This window comes from Desmodus rotundus, chromosome X (genome assembly GCF_022682495.2).
Source record: "Desmodus rotundus isolate HL8 chromosome X, HLdesRot8A.1, whole genome shotgun sequence".
Classification (NCBI taxonomy): domain Eukaryota; kingdom Metazoa; phylum Chordata; class Mammalia; order Chiroptera; family Phyllostomidae; genus Desmodus; species Desmodus rotundus.
The window spans coordinates 23,884,408-23,907,075 of record NC_071400.1 but is presented as its reverse complement, the minus strand read 5'-3'; the positions used below and the strand labels follow the sequence as shown (position 1 = coordinate 23,907,075).

The window sequence follows — 22,668 nt, the reverse complement described above, 5'->3', positions numbered from 1 at the left end:
AGTGCTTCTTTTTTCCCCCTATTTTCTGCCAAGTATGCCAGTCTTAGATAAGTAAATGCACAACACACCCACACAAGGTTATACACCATGGAACAGCTTAAAAGCAACACAGTAAAACACAGAGCAAAGACCTCTGGTGAAGCTCTTGCAAAATGAAACAACCTATTGTGTTAATGGACATGGGAGTAGCAACCAGTCACTTATAGACTGACCTGTCCCAGAAATTGTCAGCCTCCATAAAAGTCCATAATTTTAAATAAATAAATAAATAAATAAATAAATATATATATATATGCATCATATTGGAAAATATGTTTTCCCATGCAGTAGGTTCCCTTTTCATAATGATGATAGTTTCTTTAGCTGTGCAGAAGCTTTTGAATTAGATGTAGTCCCATTTGTTTATTTTTTTTTCCTTTATTTCACTTGTCTTAAGAGATATATTGGCAACAGTAGGCTATGTGGGATATCTGAAATTTTACTGCCTATGTTTTCCTGTACTGTTTTATGGTATCATGACTTATATTTGTCTTTTATTCCTTTTGTGTTTATTCTGGTGTGTAGTATAAGATGGTGGTCTCATTTTATTTCTTTGCATGTACAAGTGCAGTTTTCCCAACACCATTTATTGAAGAGACCTCTTTATTCCATTGCATACTCTTGTCTCCTTTGTTAATTGACAATAAAGGTGTGGGTTTATTTCTGGGCTCTCTATTCTGTTCCATTGGTCTATGTGTCTGTTCTTATGCCAGTACCAGACTGTTTTGATTATAGTGGCCTTGTAGTATAGTTTGATATCAGGTGTTTGATCCCTCCTGCTTTGTTCTTCTTTCTCAAGATTGCTGAGGCTATTCAGGGTTCTTTTTGGAATCATATAACTTTTTGGACTGTTTGTTCCTGATTTGTGAAATATGCCATTGGTATTTTAATAGGAGTTGGGTTGAATCTATAGATTGCTTTGGGTAGAATGGACATTTTAATGATGTTAACTCATCCAATCTATGAACACAGTATATGCTTCCATTTATTTGTGTCTTCCTTAATTTCTTTCTCCAGTGTTGTGTGGTTTTCTTAGTACAGGTCTTTTAACTCCTTGGTTAAATTTATTCCTAGATACTTTATTTTTTGTTGCTATATAATGGGATTGTTTTCTTAGTTTCTCTTTCTGATAGTTCACTGTGGGTGTACACACCATCATCATTTTCTGAATATTGACTTTGTTCCTGCTACTTTGCCTAATTCACTTATTATGTTGAGTAGTTTTTTGTTGGAGCCTCCAGGGTTTTCTACATACACAATCATGTCATTTGCAGATAATGATAGTTTTACTTCATCCTTTCCAATTTGGATGCCTTTTATTTCTTCTTCTTGTATTCTTCATTTCCACTTGGTCCTCATTCATAATTTCTATGTCTTTTTTCATACTGATGTAATTTCCACTGAGTTCTTCATTGTTCCCATAAAGTTCCTGCTAGTTCTAAGTTCCTTGAGCATCCTTATAACTATTACTTTGAACTCCATGTCTGATAAGTTGCTTGCTTCAATTTCTGGGGATTCCTCCTTTCCTTTCAATTTGTTTTTTTTCTCTCCCCATTTTAGCTGACTCTTTTTGTTTGCTTCTACATATTAGACTGATCTGCTTTCACTCTCTGTATTCGTGGGGTGACCTTCTGTGTCAGGAGACTGGTGGGACTCAGTAGTGCAGTCTCCTTGATCTCCTGAGCTAGATTCTCTACAGATACCCTTTATGCAGTTTATGAGGGCTCTTCTGTTGTATTTGCATTTTGATTGTTTTTGGCCCATTTTTTGGGGGGTTCTCCCCTCCGGCTGGCTGACTGAGAGTCTCAACCCCTACCCTGTCTTGTGTGTTGTTGTACAGGGGCTTGATAAAAAAATCACAACATAACAAGGATTTTCTATAGTCACTTTATCTTTTCTTTTCTGATAGCTCTGTGCCTTCTATTGATGTTTCCCTTCATTATTTTTACGTTGTTTTTATTTGGTGGTATTCCATACTTCTGTCTTCTTTTTCTTCCTTTTTAAAGCTCTGTGTCTCAGTTTTGTGTTATTTGTATCTGGTTACCATTAGGAGTATAAAAAAGAAATTTTCATATATACAGAAGCCCTTTTTCTTTTGAATGCATCTTATCTCTATCCTCTTTTGAAAATTCAGATTTTTATCCTCCTCCCATTTTATGTTTTTGTTGTCACAAATGATCTGTTTATGATGTAAGTTTGTTGGTTATCTTCCTCATATGTTTGTGAATTTTTTTCAGGTAGAAAACCCCCATGCATTTTTCTTTCAATGGAGGTCTTCTGGTGATAAATTCCCTTAGCTTCAGCATGTCTTGAAAAACCTTTATTCCTCCTTCATATTTAAAGGATAAAGTTGCTGGCTTGTATATACTATTGTTGGCTTGTAATTTCTCTCTTTCAATAGTTTGAATATCAGGTTCCATTCACTTCTGGCTTGTAGAGTTTCTGTTGCGAAGTCAACAATAACCTAATATGCTCTCTTTTATAGGTTACTTCCTTCTTTTCCTTGATTGCTTTGAAAATTTGTTCTTTGTCTTTTACTCAGGGGGATATCATGATTTTTTATTTCTAGTTCTCAGGTTTGCAGCTAATATGTTCTACAATCAAACTCCAAGGGCAAAGGGAAGCACGTTCTGGGCAGCTCTGCAATGGTGGAGCTTCATGACTTTGTTTCTCTGGAATGCCGACCACTGGACAACCGTGGCTGTAACCCACAGTACTGTTTCCTTGCCCAGGCCTCTAGTCTCAGCCGCAACTTATGCTGCCCACTTCTGCAGGAATGCCTACCAAGTTTTTTTGCTCCTCCTGGATGAGGGAAGCATCAGTCACAACCTGACTTTCCTCTCTCCTTCCTGTGCCCTGCCGTAAGCTTCTGGCTGCTGGACTGCATCTGTGGCTCATCTGAGCCCTTCTTGCCTGTACCATTTGTGTTTCCTTGCCCAGCTTTAGATGCTTCAATGTGCAGATCTCTCAGGTGTGCCTGTGCTTTGAGCAGGGAGTCCTTTGCTCTGATAACTGTTCGAAGTGTTGAATTTTCTTTCACTTCCTCTCTCCCTCCCTGCCTCCCTCCCTCCCTGCCTCCTTCCCTCCCTCCCTTCCTTCCTTCATTTTGAGCGAAAGGAAGGGAGAGAGAAAGAGAGGGAGAGAAATATCAATATGAGAGAGAAACATCAATTAGTTGCATCCTGTATGTGCTCCAACTGGGGACCAAACTTACATCGGCATGTGCCCTAACCTGGAATTGAACTGACGATCTTTTGGTTTGTGGGACAACACCCAACCAACTCAGCCACACTGGCTAGGGCCAAATTGTTGAACATTCAAGGGGAGAGATGAAGGGGATCTCTCCACTGTCACACCCCTGTCATCATTCCAATATTATCATTATTTTGAACCAATAGCATCTACTTAGTTATTTCTTCCAGGGTATAATAGTGGCACAGGAATCAGAGAGGCAAATCATGCCAAGGAAGCACATCATGAATATATATGCTGAGACTGATAAAAATGAATTCATGTACAGTATCCATTGTAATTTTGCACAATACATTGACCTAGGCATTATTAATGAGGGACATCACATTGAATACACTGTTTAATGCCATTGGACTTATCATATACTATAATGTGGTATCAGTAAACTATGCATTTCATTTATGTATTCAGACTTCATTGGGACTATATACTTAAGTATATAATGTATTTATTAAAAATATTGGAACACACCCTGGCTGATGTGGATCAATGTACTGAGCATCGGCCTGTGAACTAAAGGGTCACTAATTCGATTCCAAGTCAGGGTACATGCCTGGGTTGCGGCCAGGTCCCCAGTAGGGGTGCATGTGAGAGGCAAGCACACACTGATGTTTCTCTCCCTCTCTCTCTCTCCCTCCCTTCTCCTCTGTCTAAAATAAATAAATAAAATCTTTAAAAAATATAGGAACACAAGACAATATATGTTTCCTAGGGTTAACAAAGTTCTTCAATTGTAGTTTCAATAACTTTGTCTACATAATGAGGTTTGTGAAAAAACTTTTGTATGTGTCAAGTCTTTAAAGTTGTTTCATAATATTTCTTTTAATTCATTCTACTTTTTACAACTCAAAAGTTGTAAAAATGGAATAGAAAACACATATTTTAAAGAGATATAAGATATTTTATCATGATACAAGCTGATATTGTAATAAATTGTTTGCCTGAAAAATGCTCTCTGTCTGTCTTTCTCAATTCTTTCTACACACACACACACACACACACACACAGAGTTTATTCCAAATTTCATTGTTCAGCTGCCAGTAGTACACATCAATTAAACTTTCATGAACGAAATAAAATATGAAGACTTCCTGGAATAACGCCTTTTGAACAGCACACATACAATTCATGGGACACATTGCCTTAGTTGACTATGACTTATTAGTGTGGGAGCAGAAATTTTCCTACTGATTAAAAACCGACTCCAACAATACCATTTCATCTTGAATCATGCCTGACATTTTGACTATATTGAATAGTAAAAGGATACTTGGGCTCTCCAAAACTTATTTGTCCTCACTTTGGCACAGCATGGCACATAAGTTTTGGTATAAAGTAAGTGAAATATATGAAGTTATGTGCAGTACATTTTTTTCAATTAAATTTGACATATAATATTATTTTATATTAGTTTTAGATGTACAGAATAGTGCTTAGACATTTATATAATTTAAGAAGTGATATTCATCATGTCTAATATCTACCTGTCTCCATACATAGTTATTACAATATTATTGACTATATTTCTTATGATCTATTTTATATCCCCAGGACTATATTGTAATTACTAATCTGTACTTCTTAATCCATTCACATTTACACCCATTTCCCCACCCTTCTGGCAACCATCAGTCTGTTCTGTGTATCTATGAATGTGTTTGATTTTTGTTTGGTTGTTTATATTGTTCTTTAAATTCCACAAACAAGTGAAATCATACAGTATTTGTCTTCTCTGACTGACTTATCTCACTTAGCGTAATACCCTTTTGGCCTATCCATGTTTGTCACAAATGGTAAGATTCCATTTTTTTAATGACCATATAACATTCCATTGTATATATGTACCACAGCTTTTCTATTCACTTGTCTATTGATGGGCACTTAGGTTGTTTCCTTATGCTAGCTACTTCTTTGGATAAATACTCAGAAGTGGGATTGCTTGGTCATAAGGTAGTTGTACTTTCAATGCAGTAAATATTTAGCTTCACTTGTAGAGCATTCTCACTAAAAATTCATTTACTGTTTACTAGTTTCTTTGGTGGCTACAAAATTGTATGACATAACCCTTGCCTTTTAGTAACTTCTACTCTTTTAATAAAAACAGATGCCAAATTATTTAGATTCACTTGAAATGCAGGTTTTTACTATTTTACTCTTCTAGGATTGATGTTAAAAGTTCTCTGACTATATCAAATATGTTTTAGTTTTATATTTGAGAAATCTCAAGGTTCTGTGGTTATCTTTAGCATCATTATACAATCTCAAAAATAATTCTGACGTGGGTAGTGGCATGACTGGCCTGAGACTTTGAAGTAGTGGTAAACAAGTAGAATTTCTGCTCATGGAACCTCCAATCATTCAATATTATAATAACTCATTTCTACAATGGCCAAATTACTTGGCCTTTATTGATTGACACTTATGTTACTATTTCATTTTGAATATAAATGGAAAAACACTTGTGTATGATAAGCCATAGTCTTCAGAGATGTATGCAGTGATCTTTGGAATGTTTTTGAAACATGATAAAACCTAAATCTATGCCATATTATTTTCCAAACAAAGGTAGAAATAGTATACATATGTTTAAATAAGATGTAATAAAATATTTGTTTCTTTGTAGAAGTACCAAAATAGTCTATTTGTTCAAGCACTGTACAGGTATGTGCCTTAGACAGAGTCCTTATAAATTATAAAATTATAAAACTGAAGTCTGTAAGCAGCTAAAACCTGCAGCATCAAAACAACACACAGTATAACAGTTAAATAGGGTACAGTCATGTGCCACATAATGACAGCTCAGTCAACAACAGACCACATATACAACAGTGATCCCATAGGTCAAAATAGAGTTAAACTTCTGGTCAAGATGGTGGCATGGCTAAACATGGCTCACTTCCTTGCACAACCACACCAAAATTACAACAAAACTATAGAATAGCCATCATTCAGAACCCCCAGAAATTGAGCTGAATGTAAGCCCTACAACTATAGAATTAAAGAAGAAACCACATTGAGACTGGTAGGAGGGATGCAGTCATGGAACACAAACATAATCATAGATACAGGGAACATTTTGATGGCTGCCAGATGGGAGGGTGGCTGGGAGGAGACAGAAACTACTAGAGTTCCAGGCAGTTCCTCTTAAAGGGCTTGCACAGACACTTATTCAGACTAACTCTCTCTGAGGTCCAGTGTGTGGACAGCAGTTTGAAAGGCACTAGAGAAACACAGGGAGGAAGTGAACTGTCTACTATCAGGGCAATAGTTGGGGACAACTTCCTCCCAGAGCGAAATGTTGGCAGAGACCACTGTTCCTTGTTTGAGCCCTCTCTCCTAAGAGCCAGCTAGCAGGTGGAGGCCATACCTGAGACTCCATCAACCTGACACTGCTGTCCCCATCTTGGTCATTCCCTGAGGCCCTGCCACATCCAACTTTCAGGCCCAGCCAAGCTGTTTCCAGTAGCTTTTCCATATAAATTGCTTGTCTGACTCATGCTTCAGGGTTCCTAAATTCTCTCAAATAAGTAGCATCTGGCCTCAGCAAGCCCCATACATCCCAATAAGTGGCCCTAGGTTTGGCAGTAGCAGCAGCTGGACTTGTTTCACAGCTTCACCTGAGCACCTCCAAGCCTGGCACAAGTAGCAGCCATCTACAGACTCCTTTGTAGCTTGTGCTGGGTGGACCCAGACAGAATACATGCAATGGCTGACCTTGGACATGCAATCGAGGTTCAACTACAAGAGGAGGGTTCACATACCTGACATGGTAGGCACACTTTGCGTACCCAGCTTGGGTGATGGGGCGGCATACCACTGGATCACACAGGGCACCTACTACATTAGGCCACATTACCAAGACACAGAGTCAAAGCAGCCCTACCTAATACACACAAACAAACACAGGGAGGCTGCCAAAATGAGGAGACAAAGAAACATGGCCCAAATGAAAGAACAGATCAAAACTTCAGAAAAAGAACTAAACAAAATGAAGATAAGCAATCAATCAGATGCAGAGTTCAAAACCTTGGTTATAAGGATGCTCAATGAACTTAGTGAGGACCTTGATCACATAAAAGAGATCTAGTCAGAAATGAAAGATGCACTAATTGAAATAAAGAACAATTTACAGGAATCAAGAGTGGAATGGATAAAGGCAAGAATTATAATCAGCAATTTGGAATATAAAGAAGCTAAAAATGCCCAATCAGAAAAACAAGAACAGATAATCCAAAAAAATGAGGATAGTGTAAGGAGCTTCTGGGACAACTTCAAGTGTACCAGCAGTTGCATCAAGGGGGTGCCAGGTGGAGAAATAGAAAAAGAAATTGAAACCTATTTTTAAAAAATAATGATAGAAAACTTCCCTAACTTGTGAAGAAAATAAATTATACAAGTCTAGGAAGCACAGAGAGTCTTAAACAAGTAGAACCTGTAAAGGCCCACACCAAGACACATCATAATTGAAATACCAAAGGTTAAAGAAAAACAATCTTAAAATCAGGAAAAGAAAAGCAGTTAGTTACCTACAAGGCTGCTCCCATAAGACTGTCAGCTGCAGGCTAGAAGGAATTGGCAAGAAATATTCAAAGTGATAAAAAGCAAGGGCTCATGACCAAGATTATCCAGCACAGCTATAATTTAGAGTCAAAGGACAGATAAAGAGATTCCCAGATCAGAAAAAGCTAAAGGAGTTCCTCACCACCAAATCAGTATTATATGAAGAAGATCAAAATTATATGAATATAAAAATATGAACAATAAAATGACAATAAAAACGTATCTATCAACAATTGAATGTAGAAAACAAAATAAACAATTGAGCAAACGTAAATGGAATCATAGATAAAGAAAAGGTTTTGATGGTTGCCAGATAGGAGGTGGTCTGGGTGATAGGTGAAAAAGGTGAGGAGATTAAGAAGTATAAATTGGTAGTCACAATATAGTCATGGGGATACAAAGTACAGCATAGGCAATATAGGAGCTAAAGAACACATATGCATGACCCATGGATTTGGACGATGCTGTGGGGTTGCCCAAGGGATGTAAGGGTGAGATGAGGGGCCAATGGGTAAGAATTGGGACAATTGCAATAGAATAAACAATAAAATATGACTTTAACACAATAAAATAAAATAAAGTTAAAAATTCCTACTGCCTGGTGATGTCACAGCTGTCATAATGCCACAGTGCAACACATTACTCGCATGCCTGTGGTGATGCTGGTGTAAACAAACCTACTGCACTGTCCGTGGTATAAAAGCACAGCACAGTTATGTCCAGTATTCAATGCTTGATGATGACAGCAAATAAATATATTACTGCTTTAGGTATTTAGGATGCATTTTATTATTTGTTTCCAGTATACACCTTTTTACATTTTTAATTTAAAAAATTATTTATTTATTTTTATTCAGTTACAATTGTCTGCATTTTCTCCCCTTCCCTCCACCCCACCCCAGCCAGTCTCACCTCCCTCCCCCACCTCTACCCTCCCCCTTCATTTTGTCCTTGTGTCCTTTATAGTAGCTCCTATAGACCCCTGTCCCCACTATCCCCTCCCCACTCCCCTCTGGCTATTGTTACAATGTTCTTAATTTCAATGTCTCTTGTTATATTTTGTTTGCTTTTTTCTTTTGTTGATTATGTTCCAGTTAAAGGTGAGATCACATGGTATTTGTCCCTCACCGCCTGGCTTATTTCACTTAGCATAATGCTCTCTAGTTCCATCCATGCCGTTGCAAAGGGTATAAGCTCCTTCTTTCTCTCTGCTGCATAGAATTCCATTGTGTAAATGTACCATAGTTTTTGGATCCACTAGTTTGCTGATGGGCACTTAGGTTGCTTCCAGTACTTGGCTATTGTAAATTGTGCTGCCATGAACATTGGGGTGCATAGGTTCTCTTGGATTGGTGTTTCAGGGTTCTTAGGGTATAATCCCAGCAGCGGAATTGCTGGGTCAAAGGGCAGTTCCATTTTTAGTTTTCTGAGGAAACTCCATACTGTTTTCCACAGTGGCCTCACCAGTCTGCATTCCCACCAACAGTGCACTAGCGTTCCCTTTTCTCTACATCCTCTCCAACATAGAGTGTACACTTTTAATTTATAAGAAGGCAGTCAAGAGGATCACTCATGACTTTAAATTATTATTATTTTTGTTTATTTTTAGAGAGAGGGCAAGGGATGGAGAAAGATAGGGAGAGAAACATTGATATGAGAGAAATATTGATTGGTTTATATAATTTCAAGAATCATTCTTCATTACATAATGTGAAAGTAAGTGGTGAGTCTGCAAGTGATGATATGAAGGCAGCTGAAGAAGTTTTGGAAATTTTAGATAAGCTGACTGTGGATCAAATATTAAATATGGATAAACACTCCCTATTCTGGAAATAAATGCCTGAAAGGAATTTCATACATAAGGAAGAGAAGTGAATGCCACATTGCAATTCTTTTGAGAACAGGGTAACAATCTTCCTTGGGAACAATGTTGCAGGCTACAAATTGAAACCTTTTGTAATCTGGCGCAGAGCAAACCCCAGTGCCTCCAGGAATATCAGTCTGAACACACTGTCAGTATACTACAGGAGCAGTAAGAAGCCGTGGATGACCCAGGTCCTCCAATATGCCCTCCTGAATTGTTATGCCAGCAAAATGCAGAAGTACTCTTTGGAGAAAGACACACATTTCAAGATTTTACTTAATGTTGATAATACTCGTGGACATCCTCCTTTTATTGGTAATCTTTATCCCAATATCAAAGTAGTGTTTCTTTTCCCAAATACATTGTCTTTGATCCAACCAATAGATCAAGAAGTTACAGCAGCTTTTAAGGCTTCCTTCTTAAGAAGAACTTATGCCCAAGTTATTGCTGCAACTGAAGAAGACACTGATGCAGTTCTGGAAGGATTACAACATCTGTCAGTGATGATGCTTGGGCTTGGGGCAATGTAACCAAGGAGTTTATGGGTGGCATCTGGAAGAAGGCACTGAAGATGTTCTTTCATGACTTTAAATTATTATTTTTCAATTAAAAAAATATATTTTATTATTTATTTTTCGACAGGGGAAGAGAGGGAGAAAGAGAGGGAGAGAAACATCAACGTGTAGTTGTCTTTTCCGCCCCTGCACTGAGGATCTGGCCCAAAACACAGGCATGTGTCCTGACTGGGAATCAAACTTGAGACCCTTTGTTTTTCAGGCTGGCATTCAATCCATGCCACACCAGCTAGGACATTTAAATTTATTTTTAAAGATTGGCAAAAGGCAAGAGAAAGAGAGGGAAAGAAACATCAATGCGAGTGAAAAACAATGACCTTTTGCTTTGTGGGACAATGTCAGAAAAACTGAACCACACCAGTCAGGGGTCATCCACGATTTTAATGGCTTTATCAAGGATGAGGAGGTTGCAAAAGTCAATAACGCTGTGGTTGAGATGGGAACTTTAACCTGGGTGTAGATGAAGGTGCCATTGTGGAGTTCCTGGTGGTAGTTCCTGTGAAACTGACTAATGAAAAATTATTGGAATTGGAACAAAAACTCATAACTGATGAAGAATCTAGGGAAAAGGAAACTACTGGAGAGGAAAAAGAAGACATACACCCCAAGAAAATTTACAGTAAAGGGTTTAGCCAAAGCTTTTGCACATCTCAACAATCTCTTTAAAAAGTTTGAAAACATGGACTGCAACACTGAAAGGTTCATGGTGTATTGTCTGCTTACAAGCAAATATATGATGAAAAACAAACAAATAAACTAACCAAGTAAACAACCACGGACATAGTTCTGACAAAAGTGACATCTCCTTAAGGAGAGCCTCAGGGAGGTCGTTTAGGAGGTACTTTAGAAGAAGCTATTATTATCACAGGAGATAGCAAGTTCAGACCTGTTATTGCCTCTGAAAACCGTCCATTGGGACAAGATGTGGAGGTGGAAGACAGTGATATTGATGATCCTCAACCTCCGTAGGCTTTCGGTGAAGTGTGTGTTTGTGTCTTCATTTTTTTAAAAAATGTATTTATTTATTTTAGAGAGAGGTAAAGTTAGGAAGAAACAGAGGGAGAGAAACATTGATGTGACAAAAAAAATATTGATAGGTTGCCTCTTGCATGCACCCCAAATGGGAACCAGGCACACACTCCAAGCGTGTTTACTGCCCGGGAATCCAAGCAGCAACCTTTGGCTTTGCAGGATGACTCTCAACCAACTGAGCCATGCCGGCCAGGGCTGTGTCTTCGTTTTTAACAAAAAATTTGAGAAGTTTGAAGGGAAAAAAACCCACATATTTTTATTAGGAAAAAAGCCTACAGCATAAGGATATAAGGAAGGAAAGAACATCTTTTGTACAGCTGTACCAAGTGTTCATATTTTAATCTAAGTGTTACTAAAAACCCAAAAATTTTGCAAAATTTAAAAGTTTATAAAGTAAAATAGTTTCAATAAGCTAACATTAATTTATTATTAATTTGAAATATTTAAAATAAATTTTAGTGTAGCTTAAATGTACAGTGTGTAGAAAGCCTACAGTAGTGTGCAGTAGTATCCTCGGCCTTGACATTCACTCCCCACTCACTCACTGACTCACCCAGAGCCACCTGCAGTCCTGTAAGCTCCATTCATAATTGTCTTGCACAAGTGTACCATTTTTATTCTTTATTCTCTATTTTTACTGTACCTTTTCTGTGTTCAGACATACAAATATTTATCACTGTGTTATAATTGCCTACAGTATTCAGTAAGTATCATGCTGTTCAGTCTTGTAGTCTAGGAGTAATAGGCTATAAGATGTGGCGCAGGTGTGTGGTAGGCCGGGCCATTCAGGTTTGTGTAATTCACTAGTGCACTCTTTGATGTTTGTACAATGATGAAATTGGCAAAGATGCATTTCTTAGAATGCATCCACATCATTAAAGGACATATGACTGCAGTAGTGGCAGCTTCTGATGTGGTTTCAAAGTTCTGGTTACATAGTTACCCAAAGAGTACCTCCGTTTATTTTCAGTAAATGCTTTACATTTTTTGCTAGCACGTAGAAAGGATTAACTTTGCTCTTTCATGAGAAAATTACTTATCCGTGGGTAAGGAGTTTTCAATCAGTAATTTATCATAGTAAAACCTTAAATGCTGCATTTTCTCTAATTTTATCTGATGTAGCCTATATTTGAATCAATCAGGGAGAAAAAAAATCCAACTTCCAATTCCCTGGCTCATTTTTCACTTTCTAATGGCAGGTAGAATTGTAAAAGAGAATGCCTCAACTCATTGTTGGTATTGTTTAGACAAAAATAAAAAAGGGGAGGATTAAGAAGGTCTGTTATGGGCATTGTAATTCTCCAAATCACAACAAAGCCTGTAAACTAATAGTAGTAAGGAAATCATCTTAACTAGCAGATGTATGAAGAGACTCAACCTTCAGTTTTTAAATTATAGCTGCTTCCAGATTAAAGCAACACTACTGATGGAGCAGTGTGCTTTATATCCTCTGGCAACATCCTTTTTTATTGCACTAGAAACCAATGTTGAATTTCCTGAATAATTACATAAATAAGCCATGCACTTTACTTATTTGTGTGCCCATATTTAATGATATATTGTTCGTGTAACTTTCAGAAATATAATTTATGACAGTTTATATTACCGCAGAGGGGTGTTTACTTGAAATATGTACTTGAAAAATATCACATAAAATGATATTATTTGATCTATATGTGGAAATGGTCTGATTTTTCAAGAAAATGCAAACTGAAAAACCTGGTTCCAATTAAATCATTCTGAGTATTTTTAATTAAATTCTGAAGTTTAAATGGTGCAACAGACTAATGAACATAAACATATAAATTATATTTATTTTATTCCATGTTGCAATGATAAGGATCAAAACAGTGCTGTGGGTTGACAGGTGCTACCTTCAAAAGGGTGTCAAGCAAATCCATATTCTTGAAGTCTAATTATCATATGTGAAGGAAACTTTAAGCAAATTTTGAAAGACATCAACCATATATTTGAATTTATGCTTCCTCTACTAAAATTAATTTTAGTTTATTCTAATCTTAGAAATAAATTTTCCAATAATAAAATAAAGGAAATTAAAATAATAATAAAAAAATTAACATGAGAGTCACATTCTTATGGCTGCTTTCTAATTATATATATGACAACTGCAGAAATAAATCTTTCTGGGCCATGAGAAACTTATTCATAAAGGTACAACCTCATAGTTGCAAAAATATTTGAACATACTTCTCAGCATAAACATAGGGAATTCAGTGTGATATGAAACTATAATCCTATGCATCAAATTAAAACATTGAAATGCTGACAAATCTAGTTATTACATGGTTTAATAGAAGCTGGTTAGTAGCTCTCTTAATTCAGCTCCATACTACTTATTTATTGTTTCATTTGAGACCCTAACTCTTTTACTTAGGACCTTATTCTGTGCACCTTGGGTCCCCCATTTTGTTGCTGACAACATTGTTTAATATTGAATATATTTCTTTAACTTGTTTAAATCTCTTTGACTTAATTAAAATTCCAATTGCTACTGACACTGACACTTTTTTCTGGCTATATAGTTCAAAGATGTCTGCTGATTCTCTTAAGACAAACAGAAACAACTGGTGTTGTCCTTATTCCCAATGGTATTTCTAGAACTTCATATCCCTGGACACTACGAGATCTTGCAATGTTATTTCTGTCAAACTCTATAGCCAGAATGCCTCACTTCTAATCCAGTTTGTATCACTCAAAAGCTATGTAACATTGAACAACTTAACCTCTATCTTCCTCAGTTCCCACTTTGTAAAATGGGTCTGGTAACAGTGATTATCTTATAAAATCAATAAAAGGGCAAAATACATAAAAATGTATATTGGTAATTGTTATTATTACCTAGGGTTCTTGTATCCCCACCCTTAAAATTTGATTCTTACCTGAAGACAACAAGCTTATCACACTTAAAGCTCTTTACCCTTCTTCAGTTCAGCTATGGCCTATGTAAAAAAAGAAAAAAGATTAATTTTCCCAACATTATCCTTATTGATGCAGAAAGACAAATCTGTTTGTTTCTATTTTATTTGAAGGAGGGCTATGCTGAATGTGTCCCTCATTAGAAGAGACCAGCTACTGTCAATTCCCAATGAATGACTATTTGAGACTGAACATAAGAAGAGTAGAAAAAAAAAACAAGTTGCTACTTTGTTCATTTATATTTAGAACATTAAAAAAATCTGGTCTTAAAGGTCTGACAGTCAATTTCTTTCTCCTTTAGGTGACTTTGCTTATCTCAGTTCTGATCCATTGGTTGCTGATTTTGCAGTTTGCCTCTCCAAGGAAACACTATTTACTTGTCTCTAAGGTTTTGAATAGTATTGCACTGTAGTCCCTAAATATATAAACAGCACTCAATTAGACTCTGTATCAAAAGCATGGATTTATCCAGTAAATGAGGTAGGGATCTTTTCAATGCCGTGGTTATGCATCTTTAATCCTACCTTCCTAATGATTCTAATAGTTTATATTTATTTTTTCCTTATTTCTTTCCCTCCTGCCTCCACTCGGTCTAAGGTCATGATTACATTGGAAGGGTAAAGTTGAACTATGATGACATCAGATCAGAAGAACTGAAATTGTTGGAATTGCTTTCATTTTCAAGTTTCACATGAAATGTTTAATGTGTTTACAAAAATAAAAAATAGAAATATTTGGCTCAGAACATTTTAATTTGGATTTTATCTATTACCTGTCCTCAAATAATTCCTATCAGTAAAACACACAAAAAGCAAACAAAAATTTCAAACAATGCACTTGTTTTCAAGTTGCTTATATTTTTATCATTAAAATAATAATTTTCTCTTTTTCTAAACTTTTTTAATAGTTAGCTTTGAGCAGCTGAAGAAGGTTCACACAACCATATAGTACCAAACAAAATTGGTTTTAATTACTAACCCCACTTACTGTAAATTAGAATTGCAATCATCTGCAAATGCTAATTTAAAGCTGGGCTTGCTTCTGAGCAAGCTGTATGTAATAATGAACAAGTAGCAGATTATCCTCAGAAGAGGAATATACTGTCCCACAAATCACAAGTTGCATTTTCCATTCTCCTTCTCCTCCTCTTCCTCTTCCTCCTTCTTCAGTGCAAAATGTGATTCCAAAAGATGTTATTAAGCTATAACACCTTAGTCATTTTCAAGCTCTTACCACTTAAAATGCTGAATTTTAGACTAGTTTTTTATACTCTGCGTGTGCCTAATTTTCTTATTGTATGGAAAGTTATTAAAGCTGTCTGCTCCAATTTCTTCTCTATTTAGGAAGATATGACAAAAAACATAAAAGGGACTACCTTTAATCTCAAAAAGCTAAACTCAGCACAGAAATGGAACAGTAGAATGCATAAAGTCAATATGAGTACTTTCCTGAAGGTAGTTTACATTCAGTGAGTGGTCACTAAAACACTAAACTGGAAGTATGTGACAACATAATAGTGCTGAGGCTCAATTTCCTCTCTAGATAGTTGATACTGTTTTTTATTGTGCTATGTATTTGAAATGCCACTTGCCATATTAATGCTTTGCTTTACTTGGGGTGGGGGGTGGGTAAAGGTATTTGTTCTGTAAAGTATATTGAAAAAAAACCACATATTAAGGCATGAGTGGCAATTAGATTCAGCAATACATTTTCAAATGGTAGCCTGCAATTCTTTCTAAAATTCAAAAGGGAATGTTGCACTATTGTTTTTTTCTAAAGGTTTAAAATAAAAATGGGTTAAGGGGTCAAACGAAATGACCATGTTTCTAATGGCTGATAGGGAGGTGGATTTTCAATCATTTGTGTGTTTTTTTATTTTTATAATTCTCAAGATTTATAAGTATTTATGGACTTTCAACTTCTGCAATTTCAAGTGCTTTTGAAGTCATGTGGATCTGAGATCACAAGTTCTCACCCTGTGTTCAGGCATTCATTATGCAATTGTGTTTCTCTCGAGTTGTTTTCCATTAATCTTTTTTCCATTCCTCTCTAACTCATACTTTGCCCATTTATCCAAACTAGAAAACTTGAATCAGGTTTGACTTTAAAATTCCCTTTCCCCACATCTATTCTAAACTTCTATTTCTGAGGCAAGTGCACGTGCACACCCCCCCCCCCCTAAATAGTCTTTCATACCCCTTGCTGTTCCCATTTACTTCATACTCTGGGAAGATTTTTCTTGAGTAAGCTATGCATGATCAGTTTTCATTTAGGTATATTCTTATGGCACTTTATAGTGCCTTTGGTAATATTTATGGTATTATATTCTTATTTTTGTCTTCTGATCTAACATTCCCCTCAGATATGAACTTCACAGAAATGGGAGTTATACTCTATTCACTGTACTCTCAGGACTTAGCATAGTGTCTGGCTTAATGCTGGTACATACTAGAAAGCCAATAAATACCTTACAGATAAATAATAAAAGAAAGAAAGAGGAAAGGAATAATGAACCGAAAAAGACAATTAAGAACAAAAGAGTAAATCTGACCAAATATAGTCCATAGAGTACAATACTCGATGTAATTACAGCCATACACATCATCAGAAAATATCCAAAATTGTTCTTTGTCAAACATACTTATCAACTTCAAAAAGCTATCTCTTAATATGGCAAAAGAGGGTTCTCATCATGTTTATCAGATGCAGTTTTCCCACCATTCAAATAGCAATGATTATGGTGATAACTATAATAACAAGTAACATTCAAGAGCTTTCACTGTGTCAGATACTGTTTAAAATGTACACTGCACGTGATTCTCATTTAATTCTCATAACAACTCTATCAGGTAGCCAGGTAGTTTTATTATTCTCATTTTATATATTTAAAATAAACTGACAGTGGTACCTGCACTCTACCACACACCAAAAGAACTCTGCTATAATACTGGTGAATTATAGATGAAAGACCTGCAAACCACATGTTCTCTGAGAGGCAGGAAAACTCAAAGTCAGAGGGGAGAAATAAGGACATTAGAGGGAATTTGAAGTCTCTGACACCTATAGTTACAACAAATATCAAACAAACCTTTTCCCAGCTTCCCATAAAATCTCACACTGAAAGTCTCTTTACCCAATACATGATGTCCAACTTTTAACAAAAATTTACAAGCTAATCCAGAGGCAGGGGAGAACACAGTTTGAAGAGACAAAGCAAGGCCAGGACTAGATTCATATATTACAGGTATTTTGAAGTTATCAGAAGGGAATTAGGAATGACGGTATACTTTGTTAAGAACTCTATTGGAAAAAGGAGCCAATTGGCGAGAACAGACGAGTAAGAGGAAAGACAGAATAAAGAAGAATTTTTAGAAAACAACAACACTAGAAGTAAAAAAAAAAATGACTTTGATGGGTTTACCAGTAAACTACAGCTGATGAAAGAATCAGTGAGCTTGGGGCCAGATCTATAGAAACTTCCCAAAAGAAATTGCAAACAGTAAAAGGAATAAAATGAAATTTAAAATCCCAGAACATCCCAGATTTGGGGGAAAATTTGGAATCATGTAATATGTTTAATAGAAATAAAAATAGAAGAAAAAGAAAAGAGCATAAAAAGTATTTAAGTAATAAACAGCATATCCACAAAAAAAATAAGGTATTTAAAAAATAGTATAGAACTTTCTAAAATTAATGATAGAAAATGAAACTACAGACATAGGAAAGTCAAATAAGAGTAGGGAGAATAAATATCAAACAAAACAAAATAAAAACCCACTTAGACATATCATATTCAAACTGCAGAGTCCAAAGAAGGACAAAATCTTGCAAAAATCAAGAGGTAAAAACATATCTATGGAGGAACAAAGATGAAAACTAGAGCAGAATTATCAGAAACCACGCTGGCAAAAAGTTAATGAATGAAATAGTTAATTGTTGAGAGAAAAAAATAACTCCACCAAACTAAAATTCTGTATTTTTAGAAATTATCATTTACAAATAAGATTAAGATGTGGCACACACACAATTCCATATTACATAGCAATAAAGAGAATGAAATCTTGCCATTTGTGATAACATGGATGGATCTAGAATATGTTATCTTAAGTGAAATAAGTCAGGCAGAGAAAGGTAAATACTGTATAGTTTCACTTATATGTGAAATACAAAGAAAACAAAACAAATGAAAAAACAAAAACAAGAGCAGATTCATAGAAACAGAAGCCAAAGGAATGGTTACCGGAAGGGAGCAGGTGAAAAGGGGAAGAAGAATACAGTCTATAATATTAAAATAAATTTGCACGCTGACAGATGATTACTAGAATTAATAGGGAGACCACACTGTAAGGTATAAATGTGCTGAATCTCTATATTGTACACCTTAAACTAATATAACCAATATATTATATATCAAACATATTTAAGTAAACATTAAAAAATAAACAAGTGTAAAAATTTTTTAAAGAAGTGAAAGAAAATTACTTTCTCAAGTCAACAAAAATGGAGGGACTCATTGCAAGCAGACATGCCTTTCAGGAAATTGTCAAGTTTTTCTTCAAGAAGAAAGAAAATTATATAAGTCAGACTTGGATCAACATTTTTAAAAAAACAGCATCTGAGAAAGAATAAATGAAGGTAAAAAAAACATTTTTTTCTTATTCTTTATTTAAAAATCAAGTGTTGAAATAGTGATAGTAATCATATATTGGGTGAGTATAGGTCAGGGAAAATCAAAGTAAATGGGAACAATATCATAAAAAAGGAGGAAGGAAATGAAACTTTGTTGTTATAAGTTTCCTGCACTACATTGAGGTGTAATAATGTAAATTAAAGATGGGCTTAGATTAATTAATAATATGTATTGTAAACTGTAGGGCAACAACTACCTTTTTTAAAAAGAAAAATAATTAATATGCCAAGCAAGGACATAATTTGTAATCATATAAAGCTCAATTGAAACCAGAGAAAAAAGAAAAGAAGCCTCTGGCAATATATAGAAGAGTTACAAAAATTGTTTGCATCAATTGAAATTAATCAGTAATCACTTTAACTATACATAATCTAAATATACCAATTAAAAGATAGAGATTTAAGCAAGGATGGGAAAGAGTATTTATTAAAAATGATAAAATATTCCTCAAGGAAATCAAAGAAGACATAAATAAATGGAAAGGCATGCCGTGTTCACAGGTAAGAAGACAACACTATTAAAATATCAGCATTCTCTGAAGTGATCTATAAATTCAACCCAATACCTTTAAAAATTTAAAATGAAATTGTCAAGGGTCCCAAATAGCCAAAATAATTTTGAAAAAGAAAGAAAAAACTAGGAACACACATTGCCTGATTTCAAATCTTACTTGAAGCCTTGTAGGCTTTGATTACTATAGGCTACAGTAACAAAAATAGTGTGTTATTAGCATAAGGATAGACGTAAGGCTCAATGGCATAAGTATGAGCCTCTGGAAATAAACCATACATCGATATCCAATGGTCTTTTGAACATGGTCTGAAGTTCAAGGAGAAAAGAGCAGTCTCTTAAATAAGTAAATGAGCTTGGACAACTGGATTTCCAAATGTAAAAGTATTAAGTTGGACCACTAACACACAGAATTAACTCAAAATGGATCAATGATCTAAATATAATAATTAAAAAACCATAAACATCTTAGAAGGGAACATAGCAGTTAATCTTCATTTGACAATGTATTCTTAGACATAACAAAAGCACAAGAAAGGAAAGAAAAAAATAGGTAAAATGGACTGCATCAAAATTAAACACTTGTTCATCAAAGACACTATCAAGAAAGTATAAAAACAACCTACAGAACAAGAGAAAGTATTCACAAATATACATATATCCAGAATATATATTAAAAGCCCTACAACTCAATAACAAAAAGGGACCCAATAAAAAGAAGGAAAATGACTTGAATAGATATTTTTCCAAAGGGGATATGGAATTGGTCAAGAATACATGAAACAATGTTTGTGTTAGTTCAGGCTGCTAAAAAAATGCTATGAACTGGTTAGGGCATAAGCGGCAGAAATGTGTTTCTCACGGTTCTGGAGGCTGGAAAGTCAAGGTCAGGGCACTGGCAAGTTCAATGTCTAGTAGTGGCATACTTTCTGGTCCATAGACAGTTGTCTTCCTGCTGTGCCTCACATGGTAAAAAGGGTAAAGGAGCTTTCTGGGGTCTCTTTTATAAGGACATTAATTCCATTCATGAAGGCTGTGTTCTCATGACCTAATAACCTCCCACAGGTCCCTACTTTCAAATTCCATCATATTGGGGATTACATAATTAACATATGAATTTTGCGGGAGACATAAACATTAAGCCTATGGCCATGTTCAAACTCCCTAGTCATTAGGTAAATGCAAATCAAAGGCATTATGATATATCGCCTCACTCTTACTGGGATAGTTATAATAAAAAAAAAGGGTTTGTGAGAATGTGGCAAAATCGGAACCTTTATGCATTGTAGGTAGGAATGTAAAATGCTGAATCCACTATAGAAAACAGTTTGGCAGTTTCTCATAAAGCTAACTATGCAATTTTCATGTGAGAGCAATTCCAGTTCAGTGTATATTATTCAAAAGGATTGAAAAAGGAACTCAAAGAAAAACTTGTGCACCCATGTTCATAGCAGCCCTATTCACAATAGTCAAAAGGTGGAAATTATCCAATTGTCAAATAGATGAATAGATAACAAAATTGTGATATATTTACACAATTGAATATTATTCATCCATAAATAGCAATATTCTGGAACATGCTACACCATGGGTTAACCTTGAAAACATTATGCTAAGTGAAATAAACCAGATGCAAAAGGACAAATAATTTATGATTTACTTATATCAAATATATAGTATAAGCAAATTCATATAGACAGAAGGTAGATTAGAGGTTACTAGGGACTGAGGTAAGGAGGGTACAGTGGGTTATTGCTGATGGCTACATAGTACCCATTAGGAGTGCCTCAGAAATAGATTGTGGTGATGATTGTAGAACATTATGAGATTGAATTAATGCTACTAAATTGTACACTAAAAATGTTAAATTGGATAATTTTGTTATATGTATTTTACCACAAGAAAAATTACAAGAATAAAAGGAAGTCACAAATATAATGTCAGAAATAAAAGAAAGTCACCGCTACTGATAATGAGGACTTAAGGATAATAAAAGAATACTACGAGCAATTGTATAAACACAAATTTGATATTTTAGGTGAAATGGACTAATTTCTTGAATGAGACAAAGTACCAAAATCCACACAAGTAGAAGTAGATTAGTTACTTTATATAAATAAAAAATTGAATAAATGATTAATAATTTTCCAAAAACAAAATGATCACTTTCATGTTGTTTGCCATTGAATTCTACCATTTAAGAAAAAATTATATGAACTCTCCACAACCTGTTCCAAACAAAAGAAACTGTAGGAAAATTTCTGAATTCATTCTTTGAAGTTAGCATTACTCTAATACAAAAACCTGATAAAGATTTTATGAGAAAAATAACTGTAGACCAATATTTCCCATGAACATGGATGTGCAAATTCCCAACAAAATATAACAAAGTGAATCCAATAATATATAAAGAGAAGGATATGCCATAATAAAATAGAATTGATTTCACTTGTGCAAAGCTTGTTTAAAAGTCAAAAATAAATATAATCTACTAAATTAAAAACTAAAGAATACTAGTCATATGATTATAACAATTGATGCAGAAAAAAAATATTTGACAAAATCCAACAACTATTCATGATTGAAACAAAAACCTCTCAGAAAATTAAGAATGGAAAGGAACTTTCTCAATTTGATAACAGGACAAAAACATTCAAGTAGTATATTTACTAGTCTGAATACTTTCTCTTTAAGATTGGGAACAAAGCAATGATGTTCTCTTTGACTACTTGTTTTCAACGTTATAGTTGAAGACCTAACTAGTGCAATAAAGAAGTAAAATAAAATGTTTTCAGACTGGAAAGAAATAAAACAATCTTTATTCACATGTGATGTAATTGTCTCTGTACAATATCCCAAATAATCAACAACAACAACAAAAACCTCCTGGAACTAATACGTGAGTATAGCAAGTTGGCAGGGCACAAGAGTAAGAAACTAAAGTCAATTGCTTTACTATTTACCTGCAATGAACTACTGAAATTTAAAATTTCAAAGAACATTTTAAAATAAAACTAAAAATCTTATATATAAATCTATCAAACTGCTCATGATCTCTATGCAGAAAATTACCTAAAGTTTGATACGAGAAATCCAAGAAGATCTAATAAAGGAATAATATTCATATTAGAAGACTTGATATTGTGTCAATTTTTCCCAACTTGATCTATACACTAAATGATACCTCAATCACAATACCACCAGTTTTA

At 35.0% G+C, this 22,668-nt stretch overlaps 1 protein-coding gene across 1 annotated transcript in view; it reads left to right on the top strand.

Moving 5' to 3' along the window:
* PRR32 (proline rich 32) overlaps positions 1-11,259 on the top strand; it is an 81,981-nt gene extending 70,722 nt beyond the window's left edge. Inside the window, exons 4-5 of the mRNA XM_024566751.4 lie at positions 10,751-10,909; positions 11,102-11,259. Of these exons, the coding sequence (XP_024422519.3) occupies positions 10,751-10,909; positions 11,102-11,259 (317 nt within the window). The remainder of the gene's footprint in view (positions 1-10,750; positions 10,910-11,101) is intronic.
* Positions 11,260-22,668: the final 11,409 nt, after the last annotated feature.